The sequence below is a fragment of the Podarcis pityusensis genome (genome assembly GCF_964106645.2).
Source record: "Podarcis pityusensis genome assembly, chromosome: 3".
Taxonomy (NCBI): Eukaryota; Metazoa; Chordata; class Lepidosauria; order Squamata; family Lacertidae; genus Podarcis; species Podarcis pityusensis.
In genome coordinates, this window is record NC_138026.1 from 48,922,782 (window position 1) to 48,945,704 (window position 22,923).

The 22,923-nt window shown below is 40.0% G+C and overlaps 1 protein-coding gene across 2 annotated transcripts in view; it reads left to right on the forward strand.

The window, feature by feature from the left end:
- The first annotated feature begins 9,847 nt into the window (after positions 1-9,847).
- LIN28B (lin-28 homolog B) overlaps positions 9,848-22,923 on the forward strand; it is a 100,829-nt gene continuing 87,753 nt past the window's right edge. The window contains exons 1-2 of one of the 2 annotated variants that reach the window (XM_080999990.1): positions 9,848-9,918; positions 19,874-19,922. In XM_080999990.1, coding sequence (XP_080856116.1) covers positions 19,889-19,922 — 34 coding nt within the window. In that variant the 5' untranslated portion in view covers positions 9,848-9,918; positions 19,874-19,888. Of the gene's footprint in view, positions 9,919-11,310; positions 11,386-19,873; positions 19,923-22,923 lie in introns of those variants that run through there. The other variant, XM_080999991.1, reaches the window with a different exon arrangement.

Sequence of the window (22,923 nt, forward strand, 5' to 3'; positions counted from 1 at the left end):
TTTCAGTGGTGTTTACTTCCAGGTGCCGGAGGAATTTAATATATGAATCCCTGTGGACCCACGTGTGTGGGTGAACAGCTAAATAATTGGCTGGGTGCCTGGATTAAAAATGCAGGGCTTACACACTCAGAGCTTCAGTACCAAAGTATTAAACTCATAAAAGTTGAGCAGTAACATTAGGAATATAGGTTGTTAAACCTTTCTTTTCCCATTTACAATGTTCCCCTCTTCCTACCTGCTTTGCAAGGACCACATCACGCACTGCTAAGTAAGTTTTAAATGCTTTACTTACAGATTCATACATCTGATACATGTGTTGTTCCATGCAGCTGCAAGGAGAAACACAGGCAAGAATTCTCTTGGGTAGGAAGTACAGAATATAATTCCAAACCTGTGCTATGCAAGTTCATACACATCTTTCTTCTCTGTTTACATGATGCAGAGAGAGACAGAGGAAGTTCCTCCCTCTCTGAAGGGAGAGGAGTTTTCTCTTATTCTCTCTCTGGGGGAAGAGGAGGCATGACCTTACTGAGTCTATCTAGGAATACAACACTGTGGTCCTTTACCCCCTCATGCATTAACTAGCCCTATGCTGTATTTGACTGCAATCTCCCACATCAGGTAACTATGACTAGGATTATAAAGTGTGGAAAACATTCTGTCTGATGCAAAATGTATTGGTATACCTAATTTAATAAATAATCGTAATCAGGGCTTTTTCAGACAAAACTTGCCGGAACTCAGTTTCGTCACCTCTCAGATGGGTGCCAATGCCATTATAAAAGAATAAGGGAGGCATTCATTTTAAGTTCCAGCACCTCTTTTTCTAGAAAAATAGCACTGATAGTAATAGTAATATTCTGTCACTTCTATAGTTACTTCCAAGTCAAATCTGGAAAATATTTCCCAGCAAGTGCTGACAAGAGTTTCAGTAGCTTCATAAAACTCAATTTTTCAAGGGCTGTCAAATTTTATTAGCAAAACATTAACATCAAGATGAAGTATTTCCTTGTAGCATTAGGCTAAGGAGAAGGACTGTAGGTCAGCATGTGCTTTGCAAGCAAATATTCTCAGATTCAGTCCTAGGCATCTCCCTGTAGGGCTGGGAAAGACTCTGGTCTGAATTCATAGAGAACCTTTGCAGTTTAGACAGTACTGAGATGGTCTGTCTAACTATAAGGCAGCTTCCTAATGTTCCCAGTTAATGTAGCTGGATCCCCATTATCAGCTGGGTGGATGTTCTCTGATGTGAAAGCAAGCCAGCTTACAAACTAAAGCAATATAATCAAGCATCTTGACAAATTGTATGGTGCTTTATTGAATTCACTCACTTGTGCTGCAACATTTACATTGGTTTATCTATCTGCAACACCAGATTAGTAGAATAGTTTGTGACATTGCACTGTTGTGACCCTTAACTACATACATTCCATCCTCAATATTTAACTTTTGGGGCAGAAGACAGACAGATAATGCTGATAACTGTGTATCTGACTTAATGATAAGCAGTTTCTTACCCTCACTGTTGATTACTCTTTCGTTAATCTTCACGGGTGTACATCAGTCGGTAGCTCTAAAATATTTTTAATTTCACACAAATTCAGTCCCTTTTGTTAATGTTTTTGTTTAGTTTACACCATTCCCAAGGCTGCAAGTTCACTTCTACACCAATCCGACGATGAGTCGGAGGTTTCTTATACTATGAATAATCAAACTATTCTCCTTTAAACTTACTACAATTAATTATAATTAACCATGGAAGCAAACTCTTTAGGAGTTAGAGGTCATGATAATTGAGTCTGATTCCATTAGACAGCCAAGGGATGTTATTGTTAGCATTGAATAAATCCATGTTCAAATGAGGATAATGCATTCATAAAAGTGGGCCACAGGAAATGATCACTCTTCCATTAATACAGGGTGACCTGCTAGTATTAGCTTAAATGAGGGTCATAACTGACACTGCCAATATCGAATATGAAAATGACTGAAATGAACCAGGAGTGTAGTTTTATTAAAACAATTAAAACTAGATTATTGTGCCCTTCATTTTAGGGTTATGCTTTGCTCAAGGCCAGAGAACTTTGGCTTATTAGTAACATTCCCCCCTTCCTATGTCTCTCTTGCTTTTTTAAAAAAGTAATAAGTTAGTAATTATAGATATAGATATATAGTGTAAAATGATGTGTAAAAACAAGGAGCACTGAAATTCATCTCATTATCACTATCTTTAACTTGCCCCCAACAACTTAAATTTATTTATGCTCTACAATTTCTCAAAATCTCTTTTCTTGAACCTCTAATCATTATCCAATGTTTAATAAATGATGTGATCCTTTTGATGCAGTTATGTATACAAAATTCTTTTTAAAAAGTTCAAGCTAGGATAAGACCAATAATAATAATACATGATTTAAAAAAAATGCAAAGTATACTTACTTACCCAGGCTTTTAAACAATAGCCATCCATAATCCAATGTCTAAATATATTTATGATTTAAGAACACTTCACATCTATGTTGCATTGTGGCATAGACAGACAGACACATACAAATCATTTTGCTGCTTGTATAGAATAGCATACTAGTGGCTTGTGTCCAATGATCATTAAAGGCCAGGCACAGTAGAAAATATGCATGTATATTGGTTGATTAAAGTCAACATTGATTCAGATATACACATAAGTGCTTCAGTACAGATACATGCAGAATCCCATCTGTGTAAATAATCTGGCATTTTGGATAGCAAATAAGATAAGATTACTTCATGCATGCTATTTCTTTATTTCAGGTGGAAAAATAGTACTCACACATGAAGCATCACTCATGTTACTCCTAAAAAGATGTGATTAATGCAGGTTTATGAAAAGCTACTGTATGTGAAAGTGTCCCCTTCAGTTTTCACATAGGTATAATTTAAATATAAAGGTACTCACTCATTCTATATAAAGTACTCTGTGATATATATATCGCACAAAGCCCAATAATATTATATATATTTAGCACACTGTAGTGTTAATTATAGTTATATGGCTCGGTTCATTATAAATATGGTTAGAAAACAAACCAGGACCAAATCATGGTTTGAGTTCCTGGTTTGGTAACTACACTAACCTCATGCTGAACAAACCATGGTTCCCTGACACTGCCTAATTCAGAAGTGAAAACTTTCAAATAAGGCAGAAGACAATCAGAATGAGCCTGAGGTTTTAATAGGATTGTTCTCACAATGACAAACTATAACTTGTCGTTAACATCTGAAATAGTATTTTACTTTGTAATTCAGGAAGTGGTTGGAAAGTTCTTTTTTTAAAGGAACTAGGTTTTTTTAAAATCCTGTATCAAAAGGAACCATTCTGAACTAGTTCAGTTCAAGTTCATCCAAATTAACATTATAGTTCATAAAACAATCATTTTTAACAAAAAGAAATCAGCACTCAGAATATTACAAGTTGCTGTGCAGATCTATGGGGTCTAAAAATAAATCAGGGGACACACAGAAGTAATAAGATATCTGACTAGATGTCAGCAGCTTCCCCCATAATGATATTCCACACTAGAAAACGATTTACCCTGTTTATCTGTGCCATCCGCACAGCTGTCAAAGGTGCAAAGTAGCATGCACATGATCAAGCAGCACTCAACATTTTTATGGAAATTGTGCAGCAGTTGCGCTACAATTTCTTCGATATACCCCCCCCCCCAAAAAAATACAGCCTTTACATTATTGTGAGCCCTGGCTATTAGTCCTCAAAACTGACCAAAAGAAGTTTTATTCTACCATGTATTGTTTATCAATGCCTTGAATTTATGAGCACCTAACTAAACTTATTTGTTCTCTTTAATTGGCACCATCCGTTTCGTGTGCAGGCTGTTGTTACAGAATTGTGATATTTCAGCTAAGTTAGACATAAGAAAGGTTGTTACATCTCATCCATCTTCCTTGGAAACTCCTCTAGATAGAAGAGAACTGCTGACTTAAATGGCTGCAATAATTTTGGAGTGAAGAAAATGACTGTTGCAGATGACTCAGACAAAAAGCAAAGCCAATTCTATTGACCAGCAATGGTGTACCACCCACAGACACTTAAGAAGGCACCTTCTGTCTCTCCCCAACCCCCCAATAATCACTTCCCATCTTAATTACTGAGTGCTCTGAAATGCATTTTCCTTGCCAACTAACAATGTAGCCATTTTTGAGCAGGAAGTTCCCCAAGGCAAGTCACTTGTACTGCTTGAATCAGGCTGTAAAGCTGTCTGCATGAAACAGTTTTATTATTCTTATATAATAAAATGATTTAAAAATATAAATTATAGAACATTAAATTAATTAGTTTTAGTAAGCCAACATTTGCACATGGCTACTAAGTATAACCAAAGCTTGCCCACTCTGTATATCAGCGAGTTTTAAGGAACTATACACAGAATTTTAGATATCTTAATTGGGTTAGAATCTAGGGGTCAGCAAACCTGTTCAGCAGGGATCCGGTCCACTGTCCCTCAGACCTTGTGGGAGGCTGGACTATATTTTGAAAAAAGAAAAGAAAAAGAAAAACAGAGTTGCATTTTAAATAAAAGGACACATTCTACGCATGTAAAAACATGCTGATTCCTGGACCATCCACGGACCGGATTTAGAAGGCAATTGGGCTGGATCTTGCCCCCGGGCCTTGGTTTGCCTAGCCATAGGTTAGATCCATACCTACCTGCAGAGGAAGTCCACTCTGGACTCAGCTATTCAGCTCCAAATAAAATGTTTTGAATATGTTGCAAAGTGCAATATACAATTGTGACACTAGATAGCAGCTGTGAGCTATAGCAAATTCAATGCATTTTTCAAAATGGTTTTTTAAAAAAGCATTTTCACAACGTTTTTAATGTGTGCAGATTCCACCTTTAACAGGGAGAATGAGAAGAAATAAATTTTCCATTATTCGTTTTCCCATCTGCAACCCCTTGAGAATATGATCTCAGGGATACTGTACCTTCCAGAACAGTGGGGTACATGACACTTGAGACTGCAAGGGAAATCAGTAAAAATGTTTTGCTCCAGTGAGTGCCTCTAAAGTCATGGCTTCCCCCAAAGAATCCCAGAGAATGTAGTGTGTTGGTCACAGAGCTGCAATCTCCAGCACCCATGGTGTGGATATGACCTTCCATCCATCACATTCTGGATCAATGAAAGGCAAATCCTTCATGGCACATTTCTGTGCAAGTTGTCTTCTCCATTGCCATGCCTCCCCACCCCCAAGGCATCACTAGTTACAAGTGATTGCTATTATGGCTGAAACTATGAGTCTATATGTAACCAGCTTTTTACCAGCACAAAGCATGAGAAGTTAAGTTCAGAAACTAGCAGTGGAAGTTATTCTGATCTCTTTCAGACTCTCATACCAAGAATCCCTTGACTGAAGTGGCATGGGGCATCATCAAGCCTGTGTTTTATGCCTTGAATTTATGACTTTATTAATTGTGAAGAGTTGCTGGGGGAGGGGGGGGCGATCAGCTCAGATATGTAGGATTTCAGATCACCATAGAGAGTTGGCACAGTAATTTCAATAGGGCAGAGGGCAAGATTCTCAAGCTAGTTCAAGGCCCTGCTCCTGATTTAAATACAAACTCAAGTGTACATCAAGAACATTTGATGTGGTTACTTAATAAGAGACCATGAGTTGGATGCAGAGTTCTTGCAAACAGAAGCCACCTGAAAAAAGTACAGAGGTGATTTTTGTTGATCCCTCTTTTCATCTGCAGTTTTTCCAGAGGGTTAGTAGTTTGCCCAGAGCAGTGTGGGAAGTGGTGCTTGCTGCAAGGGGAATCCATGGAAAGGGACTCCTCTCCCTTTTGCCTTTGATGAACTTTAGTTCTGTGGACACAAAAAGCCATTCTGTGCATAGAAGAGACAATCTAGTTCCAACCCTATGAAATAATAAAATCCTGATAAATAATCAGAGGTAATCCTTTATTGCCTTCTCTAAATGTTGTCCCTGGAGAGAGGGGTGGATCTACTATGAAACTAATGAAGCTTAATATTCAAGGTCCCTAATCTCAGAGGAGCCCAGAAGCAACTTTTGTCCACATTGCTTAACATTTTGGGTTTAGTAGACCCAATGTGAGTCACACAACTCAAATTGATTTTTTGTTGTATGTCCCAAAGTTTGAGAGTCAGTAACACAGATGTTGCAAACAACCCCATTGAAGAAGGTAACAGTGGTTACCCAGACCTCATTACTGGTTGTGAAGGGACCCCCTTGACATTTTAAGCCTCAGGGCCACAAAAAGGTAGGTCTGCCACTGCATGGAGATAGTAAATATAGCCTTAAATTGCATAGTCAAGCTCAGTTCTGATGAGGCATCCCAGCACCCCTCATTTCTCTGTGGTCAACAGGATCTAATCATCCAAACAAACATAAACAGAGGAAAGAATGAGAACTGAGGAAAGCACATTACATGCTTTGAGAAATCAGGGGAAAGCATACTAGATGCATGCTTGGTGTTGCATTTCTATTCCAGCCATGCTTGGAAATTAGCAGGTCCAGGAATGCCATTCCAGGGACTGGAGATAAAGACCAATTATCAGAAATTGCAAGGGAGTCATGCATTTCAACTGGGGGGAGTTGTAACTTGGTGATATTAAACATGCAAAGGTAAAGGGACCCCTGACCATTAGGTCCAGATGCGGACGACTTTGGGGTTGCGGCGCTCATCTTGCTTTATTGGCCGAGGGAGCCGGCGTACAGCTTCCGCGTTATGTGGCCAGCATGACTAAGCCACTTCTGGCGAACCAGAGCAGCGCACAGAAACGCCGTTTACCTTCCCGCCGGAGCGGTACCTGTTTATCTACTTGCACTGTGTGCTTTCAAACTGCTAGGTTGGGAGGAGCAGGGACTGAGCAATGGGAGCTCACCCCATTGCAGGGATTCAAACCGCCGACCTTCTGATGGTTTACACTACAGCGCCACCCACATATCTCATCTCTGAATCACCTTTTACCAACCTGGTGCTCTCCAGGTGTTTTGTACTACATCTTCCATCAAGGCAAATCCTTCATGGCACATTTCTGTGCAAGTTGTCTTCTCCATTGCCATGCCTCCCCACCCCCAAGGCATCACTAGTTACAAGTGATTGCTATTATGGCTGAAACTATGAGTCTATATGTAACCAGCTTTTTACCAGCACAAAGCATGAGAAGTTAAGTTCAGAAACTAGCAGTGGAAGTTATTCTGATCTCTTTCAGACTCTCATACCAAGAATCCCTTGACTGAAGTGGCATGGGGCATCATCAAGCCTGTGTTTTATGCCTTGAATTTATGACTTTATTAATTGTGAAGAGTTGCTGGGGGGGGGGCGATCAGCTCAGATATGTAGGATTTCAGATCACCATAGAGAGTTGGCACAGTAATTTCAATAGGGCAGAGGGCAAGATTCTCAAGCTAGTTCAAGGCCCTGCTCCTGATTTAAATACAAACTCAAGTGTACATCAAGAACATTTGATGTGGTTACTTAATAAGAGACCATGAGTTGGATGCAGAGTTCTTGCAAACAGAAGCCACCTGAAAAAAGTACAGAGGTGATTTTTGTTGATCCCTCTTTTCATCTGCAGTTTTTCCAGAGGGTTAGTAGTTTGCCCAGAGCAGTGTGGGAAGTGGTGCTTGCTGCAAGGGGAATCCATGGAAAGGGACTCCTCTCCCTTTTGCCTTTGATGAACTTTAGTTCTGTGGACACAAAAAGCCATTCTGTGCATAGAAGAGACAATCTAGTTCCAACCCTATGAAATAATAAAATCCTGATAAATAATCAGAGGTAATCCTTTATTGCCTTCTCTAAATGTTGTCCCTGGAGAGAGGGGTGGATCTACTATGAAACTAATGAAGCTTAATATTCAAGGTCCCTAATCTCAGAGGAGCCCAGAAGCAACTTTTGTCCACATTGCTTAACATTTTGGGTTTAGTAGACCCAATGTGAGTCACACAACTCAAATTGATTTTTTGTTGTATGTCCCAAAGTTTGAGAGTCAGTAACACAGATGTTGCAAACAACCCCATTGAAGAAGGTAACAGTGGTTACCCAGACCTCATTACTGGTTGTGAAGGGACCCCCTTGACATTTTAAGCCTCAGGGCCACAAAAAGGTAGGTCTGCCACTGCATGGAGATAGTAAATATAGCCTTAAATTGCATAGTCAAGCTCAGTTCTGATGAGGCATCCCAGCACCCCTCATTTCTCTGTGGTCAACAGGATCTAATCATCCAAACAAACATAAACAGGAAAGAATGAGAACTGAGGAAAGCACATTACATGCTTTGAGAAATCAGGGGAAAGCATACTAGATGCATGCTTGGTGTTGCATTTCTATTCCAGCCATGCTTGGAAATTAGCAGGTCCAGGAATGCCATTCCAGGGACTGGAGATAAAGACCAATTATCAGAAATTGCAAGGGAGTCATGCATTTCAACTGGGGGGAGTTGTAACTTGGTGATATTAAACATGCAAAGGTAAAGGGACCCCTGACCATTAGGTCCAGATGCGGACGACTTTGGGGTTGCGGCGCTCATCTTGCTTTATTGGCCGAGGGAGCCGGCGTACAGCTTCCGCGTTATGTGGCCAGCATGACTAAGCCACTTCTGGCGAACCAGAGCAGCGCACAGAAACGCCGTTTACCTTCCCGCCGGAGCGGTACCTGTTTATCTACTTGCACTGTGTGCTTTCAAACTGCTAGGTTGGGAGGAGCAGGGACTGAGCAATGGGAGCTCACCCCATTGCAGGGATTCAAACCGCCGACCTTCTGATGGTTTACACTACAGCGCCACCCACATATCTCATCTCTGAATCACCTTTTACCAACCTGGTGCTCTCCAGGTGTTTTGTACTACATCTTCCATCAACCCCAGCCAGCACTAGAGGCAGCTGATCAGAGAAGTACTACTAAACATCTGGAGGGCACCAGGTTGGGAAAGGCTGCTCCAAATAAAAACATCTATCTATATTAAGCGGCATATACATCTTTCTAAAGTATAGCACTGTCCCCAAAGCTAATTTCTACTTAAGTGGGAAGCGGTGCTCAAGTAGCTACCATGGGTGTAGCCAAGCTGCTCCCCCCCCCCAAAAAAAAATCAAGTAAAGCAATACAAGATACTTAACTGAGGTTGTGTATTGTTTTTAATATTTGGTTGGGAGCCACCCAGAGTGGCCAGATGGGCTGGGTATAAATAATAAATTATTATTGTTATTGTTACACTCCTCCCCCCAACATAAAGCCTGCTCCCCCAGCATAAATCCTGGTTATGAATCCAGGTACAAGTCCAGAACCTCCTCAGAGGGGTTGCCTCACCCCATTCCGAAGTAATTCACGAGGACCACCTTAAGATGGAGGAGGAGTGTAACAATAACAATAACAATTTATTATTTATACGCGGCCCACCTGGCTGGGTTTCCCCAGCCACTCTGGGCGGCTCCCAACCAAATATTAAAAACGCAATACAGCATTAAACATTTCCCTAAACTTGGGGTCTAAAATAACCCCCTTGCCCCCGAGCCGGGCCACGGGCGAACGAGAGGGAAAGCTGCCTGGGGGTGGGGGAGGCGTGGTGCGCAGAGGCAGAGCAGGGAAGATGCGCGGCCGGGCGAAAGGCGCCTCCGCTCTCGTCGGCGAGGCCGGGGGGGGGGGGCGCGCGCGCGCGCGTGGGAGGGCTTCAGCAGGTGTGCGCCCGCGGCGGCGGCAAAACAGCGGCTGCTGCAGCTGCGCCGCCTCAGCGTCGTTGCTCCCGCTCGGCTGCAGCCAGCGAGCGCCGCTCTTTCCTCTCAGCCTCCTCCTCCTCCTCCTCCCCTCCCCTCGCTGCTCCTCCTCCTCTCTTCCATCTTTCACGGCCAAGCAGCAGAAGCCCAACCCTACTCGGCCGAGCAACCATGGCGCGCGGGAGGTAAGCAAGCCCTTCGCCTCCCGGGCGCCCCTCACACGGCAAGGGGGCGGGGACAAGGACGCCGGAGCGCGGAGGGAGGGAGGGAGGGAAGGAGGGTGCGCGCGAGGCGGTGTGTCCCACCCCACCCCCCTCCTTGGAAAGAAAAGTTGTTGGCAGGAGCGAGCCTTGTGTTCCTGGGTGGCCACTGGGATGCTGGAGAGGTGGGTGCACTTCCGGGTTCACACCTATATTAGATGATTTATCATAGGACTTCTCCTGTCAGCCCTCAAACGCCCTGAAGGCAGTCGTGGAGTCCCGCTTGGTCTTTAAAGACTCGTGTGTGTGTGTGTGTGTGTGTGTGTGTGTGTAAAGACCAAGCAGAGAGAATATATATGAACCATATATAAATAATAATTACACCCATCCACACCAGGGCCGGATTTAGGTTTGATGAGGCCCTAAGCTACTGAAAGTAATGGGGCCCTTTATATGTCCAGCTGTCCATTGTCAACAACAAATTGTCGCTGTTTTTTGTGTATTGAATATATGGTAATTTATGGACCTAATAGGTATCTAAAACCATTTGCACATAACAAATAGGAACCTACACAACACAAAACGCTGTTGCTGTATGTAGTTTTCATTTTATTTCTTTTTTATCTTATATTTTAGAAATGTACATCCAGGTTTTTTTGCCCCTTAAATTTTTTTTTTGGGGGGGGGGCCAAGAGAATGAGGCCCTAAGCTATATCATGTTTAGCTTAGCACTGATTACACGCACAGCCACACGCACACACACGCATTATATATATACACGTATGTGTGGTCTGCAGCCACGAAGCCAAAGCCTGTATCGCCAACGTGCATTTGAATGCATTAACTCGCTTGCGCCAAGGTTCTCTTCTTTCTCTTTGGAAGCCAGGTAATGGTGCCGCAAGTGAACGCCAGGGGGCGCCGCGTCTTCTCCTCTTCTCTCTCTTCTCCCCCCCCCCCAACCCTGCCGTCCCTTTGCCTCGCCACTCCCCTCTCCCCCTTGTTGCAAGTAGATCTTCTTTGTATCTCCAAAAAGCCACCAAGGAAATAATCTGAGCGGGGTGGGAGGAGATGCAGGGGGAGGGGGGGTGGGATGTTAAGGGAAGAACCGCCGCCCAGCCCTTCGGAGGAGAGAGCCTTACGCTGCGAAGGTGGTGGGGATGCAAGCGGAGGAAGAGAAGCGAGATGGGCAGCAGCTTATATTGTTTTGCTAAGCACCGCAGGGCGTGAGCCTTTTAAAAACTGACTGCAAGAGCAGAGAGGATGGGACTGGCCTTTGCATCGACTTTGTGCCCTAAGCGTCTTGTTGGTTTTGGTTCTTTTTTTAAAAAAAAAAGCAAAACAAATGCACCTTCGTAACTACGCTTTGTGGCTTTTATAGGGGAAGTGAGGGTGAAAGGCAGGTCGATGCTTGATCATTTGTGTAAATCGGGGTCCTCACTAGGATTGTAAAATGTAAGTAATAGGCCGCCATTTTGAACTGTTTCATGCAGTAGAAAATGAAATCCTTGGTCTTACGTTGTTTCTTTGTTGCTTCCCCCCCCTTAATTCTTTCCTTCCTCCCCCCCCCCCCGCGCCTGCCCCCATCGCTCCCAGTGTTGCTATTTTTTCTTCTTCTTCTTCTGTTAAGTTGTTGCAATACTATGTAGCAATGATTCTAAACTCCTTGTGAAACTGGATGTATTGATGGCATGTAATGAAAGGGAAAATAAAGAACCTAAAATTATATAAGCTCTGTTGCCTGCTTTTCTCATACTGAAAAAAGAAATCTAGTTAAATTGGTCTGGTGGGCATAAACGGGAGTGCTTTGTACTAGGGGTAGGGCGCGCTGGATTTCTGTATTCCTCTAGTCAGGAAAAGGTTTGCTTTTCCATTTGGAAACAAAAGGTAACTTAATATATCCCACAATACATTTAAAGTATTTAAGTAGGCTGTCTTCCATCTCAGTGGTTTAGGCTCCTGAGAGACTCTAATTAAAAGTTCCCTGGCCATTAAAGTCGTGTAAAGGTAAGTTCTAGTAAACCTGAAGAACAACAAAATCAAGTCAAAACTGAATTTGAACTACCTTCTTAAGGTGTTTTAGCTAATATGTTTCAAGACACTTGCAGCAGCAATAATATATATTTATCTAGATTATTAAAAAATATAAGCTGAATGATTGATGGTGTATAGTAGAGTTTTACATATGCTTTACTCTTTTCTTTTGAAAACTAGATACAGCCTAATATACCGTACATATCCTTTTATCAAAACATCTTCCCCTTTCAGAAGAGCTATATTGCCCATTAAAAATAAGCCTAAAAGGGCTATTATCAAAATTAGGAGCACCTTAAATTTGCATTGTCTAAATAGTCTTCAGGAACAGTTCTGCTTAATTTCAGAAATGTCAATCAAACAAATTAATTTTAATCAAGCAAAGCCATTGGTCACTGAGAATAAGCTACTGATAAAATGTCAAGTAGTTAGCACTACAGTAAATAGAAATCAGGTGGTTGGGCCATTCTATTATTATTTAATGAAGCAGGGACACCTGACACTATTTGGGAAATGACTCATTTTTAGTTATATTGAATCTGGAGCCAATGTTAGTTAAATACATTGTCTCTACAAGAGTAGCCATATTGACCAAAAATGTACATTAAAAACACTGTTGTGATCTTATATTTTTGGCTCTCGTAATTTACTGTGAAAGAACTGTCTTAATAGAAAGGCTTTTTATATTTTGCTGCTTAAGATTACCCCCTTGCAGCCATACTACAAGGTGTGAAAACCAAATCTGCAGAAATGAGCATCTTAACATGCTTGCGAAGTGCATATTAAAAAAGGATTTTTTTTTAATGAACTAAAAGGCTGGAATAAAAATGTGATGTATTAAAATAAAAAAGGCTTGTGTCAGGATTAAAATCCGTCACTATTGCTACTGACAGAATGAAGTGCTCCCATGTAAACAGTATCCTCAGAGCACATCTCTTGAGTGGAAAAATGAGGTATAAAGAGCTAAGCATTGCGCATAATTATTTGGTTTAGTTTTAAATTGTATGGTTTAGGAAAATGTGGCAAAGTCATCATTTTGCCTGATCGCTTTGATACATACCAGATCTCACTGTATACAGTATTTGTTACTAGATGGCAGTTTCTGGAGCCATTTTAAAGATTTTAAAGCTGTCCTAGTATGCAATTGCTCCCAATGAATTAAGCAGAAACATCATTACAGTTTCCCCAATATATTTATTGTTGGACTTCAATGTTAGTTCACCAAATTTATAAAGCTAGTTATGGTTTGCAAAAATTTTGGAGGATATGCATTTACACAATAGCCCCTCCTGTGACATGACGCTGTATGATGTCGCTGACCGGAGTGCTGAAGCAAGACAGCCATCTTGATCATTATGAAATCCAATTGCAAACATCCTCAAGTTCTGAAATGATAGCATTATTAGAGTAAGTCACTGTATCTTTCATTTTATTCCCTTATTATATATTTAACAAATTGTATAAGGGTGGTTTTGCAAAAAGCAGGTATGTCTGCCTCGTGTATTGTGCTTTATACTTGGGTGTTGAATACTGTGACCCTTCTATATTGATAATAACTTATCATAAGAACGGCCACCTTAGAATTGTTTTAATCTAGCAAACTAAAGCCCTATGGTGGCAATAGATTTTAGGGAGGGTAGATAGCCTTTCAAACTCTCAAAACTTAGTCTATTATGAAAGCTTACATTGCAGGTCTGATCCTTAACAAACCCGTTGGGTGAGGTCTACGTAAAAGTTTCAGCAGAATTACGTGTATTATTATTATTAGCTTAAATATTGTGAAGCAGAGCATAATGTATTTTGGTGGAGAAGCTCTTAGAGAAACAAGCAGAATAAATGAATAAATGGGGTATTTCATTTTTTTCCATGAAAAACACTCCATGCAGTTCACTACAGTTTGTGTTCTCTTTCCATTTTAAAATATTAATATTTAACACATGACTGCTTGAAATCATGTTTCTAAAAATAGAATGAATTGATATTCAGGGTCCTCAAATTAAAGGCCAAAGGTGACAAACCAAGACAAAGGTCACACAGCTCATTTTCAAGCAATCAGATTTAACTTTGCCTCATGCTAGAACAAAAACTTAACTATACAGAAAAGAAATGTATCATGTCAGCCTTAAATGAGAAATGCAGGTTGTTTTACAGGTTTTGAAGTAATAGGTATTTACAACTCAAGGCTAAGTGTAATGAACTTGTTCATATCTTACATAGCAGTGTGTGAGCTTTAGTATTGCTATTTTAATGGTAAATTACCTCTAAATAGATACAATCTCTAAATGTTAATGTAACCATGTATTTACTGATTTCATCATTACAGCACATGTCTTGTCACAGTTTAAACAAGCTGAACTAAGATCTTAAACTTTTAGCACACTAGTACTAAAAAAAAAAAATGTTTTGTTGAGTGAATTGTTATGTTTTACCCCTAATTGGTAGCTTCAGGATTAAAATAGGTCCTTGTCCACAAAAGCTTGGGCCTCAATCAATCTGTTAGTCTTTGAGTGCCACAGACTTTGTGAGCCTGCTAAAACACTGGTACAGCTCTCAAATTGCTGTTTTCCTTCAGTCAAATAAAAGATTCCCATTATTACTGCATATTACAATAAGCCATCCACTATGACTTGAATTACTTTCTAAACTTAGTCTCTCATTGCTCACCTTTAATTGTCAGATTCTAAATACAGTATCATTAAACAAATTAAAAATCTGCACAGAATAATGCGAGTATGTGTTTTGTAAAACACACCAACCACCTATCACTAAACTGGGGGGGGGGGAGGATGTGTTTTTATTTATAATAGTTTGCATTAAAAAGAGTTTTTAAATATGAACTTCAGTTGTTTGCAAGATCTGCATTAAACTTAAGCTATGCGAATGTAAGTTACTAATTTTTCTTTTCAGTGGCTTCATTTTTGTTCATGACAACTGAAAATGTGTAAATTTAATGGAGACATCTTAATCCTGCATTTATACAATATTACCTAACCTTGTTAAAATGTTGCCACTTGGTTAATGAATATACATAAAAATCAGTATGTTTTTGTTGAGTTTGTTTCCTTGTTTCCATTAATACCTAGAACAGTCATCAAGTGCTAGGATAACTTTTTAAAAAAATTAGCTTGATGTTTAACTTCTCAAATAAATGAGTTAACAATATTTGTGGCAGACCACATAGACAAAGGTTCACAAGAGTACAAAAATATACAGTTATCAAGATAATAATAGGCTCATTTTCTAATCATGGGTAATAATATTTGAATATACTGTAATTACAAGATAAGCCAGGTCTTATAATTATCATGCCTAGCTGATTAGACAAGAAATCAATATTATTCTTCATATGTTGGGGTTTACTGCACATGCATACCAAGTCAATATAAATACGACCATTTACTAATAATAAAATACCAGAAGCAACTCTTTTTAAATGTGTCTTCTCTTGAGACTATGCCATGGGCTTAAATAAAATTGGTTCAGTTCTTGTAAAATCAGATGGAAACTTAATGCAGTTATGTATTTGATTGACTAGTTGCGTATTTGATTGACTAATTGTTAAATGTTAATTTAAAGGCTGTTTAGAAAATCATTAAAAAGTGGAAGGCCCTTGATTTCTTTTCATTAAGGTATCCAATAAATTTAGGTGTATGTTTTGAATAGACATTGGAAAAGAGATAAAGAGAGGGGTAAGTTGTTGCTCATTGAGTTCTACTTTAAAATAGCAATCGGTGTTTGTGACTATGCAGCTACACTAATATAACTGAATCCAGTTTTAGCCTCTCATTAAGTAAATTGGAATGGAGTGCTATAAATGGACTAAACTATGTAATGCTAACAAATGTTGATTTGATAAATAAATTAAGTCACCCTTTTGGCTCTGGTGGTATAAATAGTCTCATTGATGCTAGTGCATATATTCCTGAGATATGGATCTCTCAATATCAATAAAACAGATTGTATTTGACTGCATATATATTGAAATTAATGAACTTTATAAATGGATTGGTTCTCTTAACTATGCTAATTTCAAACTGTAGTTTCACTTGGCTTAATCTATCTGAATAATTTTAATACCTTAACAAGAAAGAGAGGTGACAAAAAATCAAACTCAAGATTTAACACAAAAAAGATAAAACCTAAAATCTTACCCTGATTAATTTTGGTAAAGGAAATCCCATGGATTCTGATCTGAACAAAGGTTACAGTCCAGTCCAGTTTAAATGAAGTATGTTTAAATTCTATTATAATTGAGAAAGGAATATTTAAGCATTAGCATAACTATCTCTGTTGTTTAAACCACATGTTTGCCTTAATCATAAACTGGCCTACAATGATTTCTCAATGTTTAGAGAAAAAATAAGCAAAAAATTTATATATTTTTCACCTATTTTGTCAGTTTTGAATAGGCTTTAATTTCTTTTCATAGGACCGTAATATAATTAAAGGGTAAAATAATCCCATAACTTCTTTTTTAGTTATCTGATTTGTGGAAAGCTGCTTTAAAATGCAGTTGGTAAAATGCATATTTGCTTAGTTACGTGGATCATTAAGGCTTCAGTTCTATAAAGTACATACTTCCCTATGAGTAACTTTCATTTAATTTAGTGGGGCATATGTTTGAGTCAACATATATAGGATTGTACTGCATATAATAAAACCAGGTCCTTGAACCTGTAATGTTGCTTCTATTACTATCGTTCATTAGAAGACAGTTTTCTTTTTCTTTTCTTTAAAAAAAATGTTTTAGAAAACAAATGTAACAAATAGTTTCCGGTTTGGGGTGGCTTTACTGCATGTTATTCTAAACATTTTACAACTGGAGTTTATTTTCCATTTTAATCTAAAGACCTAAACAAATATTTTCATGTATTTCAAATTCCTCTTAGCAGAATTTATTCAAGCACTAAAATTCATTTTCAATGAAATGTATTTTTAAAAGGAAACCTTCCAGCTTTCATTTTAGCCTTTAAAAGAAGAATTACATTCATACAAATAATAGAAATAATAAGTGTTTATGTACATTTTAGATAGCTTAACTGAAGAATTTCCATCTAGGAGTAGAAGTGGGGGGAAATGAGCTGCAAGACAAATACAATATAACATGACCATAACGAACTAAAACAAGGTCTGAAACATGGACCGGGGTGTTTGTATTATGATGTATTTAAATAAATTCACATTCTTTCCTCACTTTTCATTACTGTTTTATTTGTCTCATTTGATTCTTACCAATCTCCATTTTTAAAATGTGAAAAATTAAACTTTTTCTTTAGCACATATTTTTAGGAAAATTAAAGAATAATAGCTTTTCAGAACTTATATATAATATTACATTGTTCATGTTGTCTCATGTTGAATTAAATTTTAGGGCAGAGCATCTGTTAAAAACCATAACTTTCTATTTTTCAATTGCCTTTGGTGGCAGAGGAAGAGTGCCTAATACAGGTGCTTAATATACAAGTTTCAAAAATATCAGATTAAAATGACATAAAAATGAAGTTTCAAATATGTATAATTGAAATGGCAAAGCATCTAAACATATGACACGATTTGATGTAACACTTTACCATCTCTTGTCCAAGTGTCAGGGAAACATTTTGCTGACAAAGCTCTGGGTTCTCTTGAGCAAAATTTATAATATCATCAATATCTTGAATTTGACTGTGTCCCCAAACATACTTATTACTATACTAATGGACAGAATATAGCTTGGATTTTTCAGGAAAGCTGTGGATGTGCTTGTCTGAATAGGTTGCCTAGTTCTCCATTGCCCAATAACACAATGAAGATCTTTGTTCATTATCCTTTCTAAGTTATTAGTTTCTGTGAGAAACTAATTCTCACTAAAGGGTTGGAGAAACAATATGAAATTGCAGTAGATCCATCCCATTGTGGTGCAGCACTTGCTGAGACCAAGGAATCTGCATTTGCCAACACACATCTCTTTTGTACCACCCCCCACCTTATTGACTTGCTTTCTGAAACTCCTGTGCTAGTGCTGGGGATTATGCTAGCCTATTGATCTACATAATATCACGCAATACCAAAGCATACTGCTGCCTGCAAAGGATAGTGCAGGGGCAGGAGGGCAGATGGAATTTGCCTGGACTAGAAGCTTTGGGTGAAACTTGGTAAAATCATTACCTCAGGAATTGTATTTTCCCTCAGGTAACTTACACTGGGAGGGTTAGCTCACAATTAAAAGAAACCCAGCAGCCCCAAAATTCTGTAAGTATCCATTATTATTTAGCAAACTTTCTGTTTCTTGATGTTTTGATTCCCTTTTAATTATGGAAAAATGGACTTCCTACCTGCTACATGAAACTGAGGTATTTTTCATGAGAAATGGGAGCTTGCATTGAATTCGTCAAGGTAAAAGCCAAGTACTGTATGTTTGCCTTGTAAATGTTATATAGTGAAGTCCTTTTGGTTCTAAGAGTAATAAAAATGGTGGCTTAAAGAAAATCACAAGGCACTGAAGAAATGTGCTGTACAGTGTCAATCTTGTAACAGTAAGAGGGAGCAGGGAAATGTTCTCCACTCATGGGTACCTATTATATCACTGAAATATGCTCCAGTCCAAGACAGCTGTTGTCTGTTAAAGAAACAAAAGGTATCTTATTTGTATCATGTGAATTTTAAAGCTGTTCCAGTGTTGTAGTTTAAATTGTACAATTGTTTATATGGTGCGGTACTTTATCTCAATATAGTATTACAGTGTAATTTAATTATGAATGTATATATTTCAATAACTATATATGTTGCTATTCACAAAAACATCAGAGCGGTTTATAACAATTATGCATTAGAACATACAGTGAAAACAATATAAAATAATTAAAAATCAGAAAGCAGATAGCTATAATGGAAAAAGTGTATTCTTAATTGACTTCATAAGCCTGATGGAATAGAAAAATTTCAACCTTAATAATTCAACAAGCTTATACAAAATTAAATCTTAATTACTACATGAATTCTTGTAGCTTGCAGTATTTTGCATGACTTATCTTTCAAATAAGGAGTGACTCTGGAATTTTGCCGGGAGTGGGGTGGGGAGGTACTGATAAGAAAGCTGTAATAAAACAAAAGGAAGTGGTGAAGTACTTTTGGCATGTGTTAAACTATCAATTGGAAGGGAGACACAGTTATTGGAGTAGTCATTACATAGCTGGCTTCTGGACAGTCCAGAAAACTCAGAAATGGATTGTTGGAATGTAACCTAATCTACATGCATAACCCAGGTAATAAGTTCGCTCTTTTTAGACACCCAACATGCAAGCACTAAACAGTTTAAAAACAAAATGTGACACCTTCAGTTTATCGAAGCAAAGTTTTTGCTTAACGTCTGTAGGAACAAGCTCTGAAGGAAAATGGCTGGTAGGATTTTCATTTGTAACAGAGAAATGTGACATGCCTTTAAGTTTGTTACAACTACGGTTTATTTGCATTTGTCTGGGTTATTTTATATATGTTCATCATGACTGTGGCTAAACAATGACATTAATTTTATATTGCATATAACATGTGCTGCCTGAATGCTACATCCGGCAACCCATAGACTTTGAGCTGCTTCTGCCATTATTAATTGAACAACGCATTGTGTTATCCAGTTACCATTAGGTATCTTGCTTGTGGAAGCGATCAGTTAAAGAACACTTTTCATAAAAATGTGGGTGTCTTTCTCCCCTCAGTGCATTAGACTGATTAGAACACCACCTGGTTATCCCATTGTGGTTGTGATGAGCTAGGTAAATCGCAACCTGTTAAAAGTTTACAGGTCACTTCATAGAGTCAAGAACAGACATTTTATGGCCTTCTAATGAGCCATTAAACTGGAGAACAGATAATTAAATACAGTGCTCTGGTAGAATTAGCATAGTAGTGACTGCAGCTCTCTGATTTCCAGGTGCCTCAGAAGACTATGAAATCATTCTGGGAAGCCTCTTCAAGTCCAGGTTAGTCCTCTTTATTCCTCTTGCCACCCCATTTTGTGACTGTGCTAGTTTGCCCATGGGTGACTGGAACTGAGAACATCTTTCCTAAACTGATTGAGCCTAGTTTCCCTGAGGAAAAGCATCATTAAAATGTACCCCGATTTTTCCAAGGCTTGGCAGCCAGTTACCTAAATTAGGTGCCAGCTGAATACAAATAAAAGTTAGTCATAATAGCCAGTAATTTCTGTAGCCTAGTTTAACATACGCTTCTTTATTTTACCAATAATTACTTCCCAGGAAGTATTTAAAGATGCACAGTACCACTCCCCCTCGGAAGAAGAGGCAGAGCCAAACTTGAGAAGCCATCACAATCCCCTTCTCAGCATCCTTAAGAGGGTTAATCTCTTGTAGGTGTACTGAGGTTTGCAACCTTACAGTTAACTTTACCCATAAGTCTAAAGTAGTGTATGCTTATTGAAAAACTGGGATAGCTCGATCAGTAGAGCATGAGAGTCTCAAGGTGGTGAGTTCAAGCCCCACATTGGGCAAAAAGATTTCTGCGTTGCAGGGGGTTGGACTAGATGACCTTTGTTGTCCCTTCCAGCTCCACAGTTCTGTGATTCTGTGTTCTTCACAAGAATAATTTACTGCCTGCCCAACATTAGTACTAATAAAATGCAACATAAAAAGTGTTAATAGTGGCTTGTTGATGGTGTCCTATTTCAGAAAACCTTTTATCTTATACAGTGGGACCTCGGGTTACATACACTTCAGGTTACATATGCTTCAGGTTACAGACCCTGCTAACCCAGAAATAGTACCTCAGGTTAAGAACTTTGCTTCAGGATAAGAACAGAAATCGGGCTCTGGTGGCGTGGCGGCAGCAGAAGGCCCCATTAGCTAAAGTGGTGCTTCAGGTTACGAACAGTTTCAGGTTAAGAACGGACCTCCGGAATTAATTAAGTACTTAACCTGAGGTACCACTGTATAGAAGAATTACATGCAGATGATATACCCCTGTACTCCTATTTCTGGCACAGCCTTTCAGATCCTGCGGTTGGGTTCAAAAATGCCATCCAAACATCACAGACTTGTACATGCTTACATGGGCATAGCCAGGATTTTTGTTGGGGGGAGGGCAGGCCTTTTGTTAGGTAGGCAGAACCTCAGTTAGCTATGTATTTTTATTGATTTGTATTGGTTAGGGGGGGCAGCTGCCCCTTCCTGCCCCCCTTGGTCCATGCATGCTTATGCGGAAGTAAGTTGATGCCCAGTGTATGTTTGTAGGACTGCAGGCTAACAGGCTTCCCACCCCAATTTTATTCTGTATTCCCACCCCACCCCCCAGTGTTCTGCATACTCTCCCTTTAGGAATTCTGATGCAACATAGCCTGTTGAGATTGATATCAACCATAGACACGAACTCGACTCGCATTTCCTTCAACTATTGAAGGAAAAGGAAGCTGGGTGGGGATGTAGATTACCGTAGTTCCAAGAGTTTGCTTTTTCATTTGCCGGCCTAGGGGCTGCTGGAGTTAATTCTGCTGCTGTATTGCGGGTTGTATTAGGCGCTTGCAAAATCAAGTATATTGTTAAAACAAAACCTTAGAGGTTTGAACTGTATAGAGCCCACACCATCTTCTTTCCAGAGAATCTCTGATCTACGCTTAGTACCCCCGCTTTGGGCGGATTAATCACAGACCAGGACGGGTTGGGGGACCACCCCTCCCAGCCAGTGCTAGCCTACCTTTCCCCTTATCCGCCTCTTGATTCTGCCTCTTTCCATCTCCAACCCCTGTTCCTAGTGCTGGCCAGCCGGAAGGCATCAACACGACTCCCCCCGCCCTTTTTTAAGCTAGCTATCTTCCATGTCGCCGCAGGCCAAGTGGTGGTTCCTTTATTGCGTTCTTCCCGAAACTAGTTTACAGGGTCAAACTCATTCTCGCTCATCTGTTTTCTGAATTTATTGGCCAATAAATCACGGAAGAATCTCCCGGCCGGCAGGCCAGCTAACTTTCTGGTCGACGGGTGGGTGGAATTCTGCGCGCGCTTACCTGGGAGCAAGCCTCCCTCCGCCAGAGTGGCGTTTACTTCCGAGTAGACAGTGCCCTGGCTTGCCCTGTGAAGCCTGAACTTTTTGCAGCCGCCTTTTAGCGCCGATCACTCTTCCCAGTTACGCTTAGCGAAATTCGCCTTCGATGCCTCGACGGTGAGCCTCCGAAAAGGAACTCCTGCAAGATGCTCCCCTGCGTTGAAAAGGCAAAAGTAAAAGCTGCCGACGGACGCGGAGCCACCCCGGTGGAGCTCCGAGTAGTCAAAGCGCCCTAGCGCCGTCGTTTCCACTGCCCCGGACTTACCTATTGAAACAGGGTGACCGCATCGATCGCTTCGGCTTAGGTGGTGAAAGCTACGAATGCACGTGAATGCAGCCTGAACGTGTGAACAGGCTCCGCCGCACAACGCAGTGGGACAGGCGATGAATGCATTGTGGTGTTGCGGGTTGTTGTTTTCCCTCACCTGCTTGTCATCGCTGGATGAACACGAATGCTCCCTTCTCGCACGGCATTTTTCCATCATCGCATTTCCCCGCTCTCTCTACCATGTGAACAGTGCAATCTGGCGCATCTTCCATCCGAAGCAAATTCCATTGAGTTAAACGGGGCTTGCCAACATACTGCCTTCCTTCCAGTGGCTCTTGAACGCCAACTCTCGTCAGCCCTAGCCGGTGTGACCAGTGGTTAATGTCAAGTCTGGTGGTAGTTCTAGAGAGGGTGACATCGTTGGTTCCTCCGTCCTCACACGTATGTGTAGTGTTGCAACTAAGATTATACATAAATTACTCAGGAGTAAGCGTCCTTCAGTTGTATGCCCATGCATAGGATTGAAGCCGTGATGTAGCAATGCTGCTTTTTCCTTTTTTGTTCCTTAGCCATAGCTATATTCATTTCCTGATCTCTGAATGCATATCCCCCATGTGCTCCGTTGTCGTCTTTAGCTGGAGCCACGCGGCTCCCTGAACGCC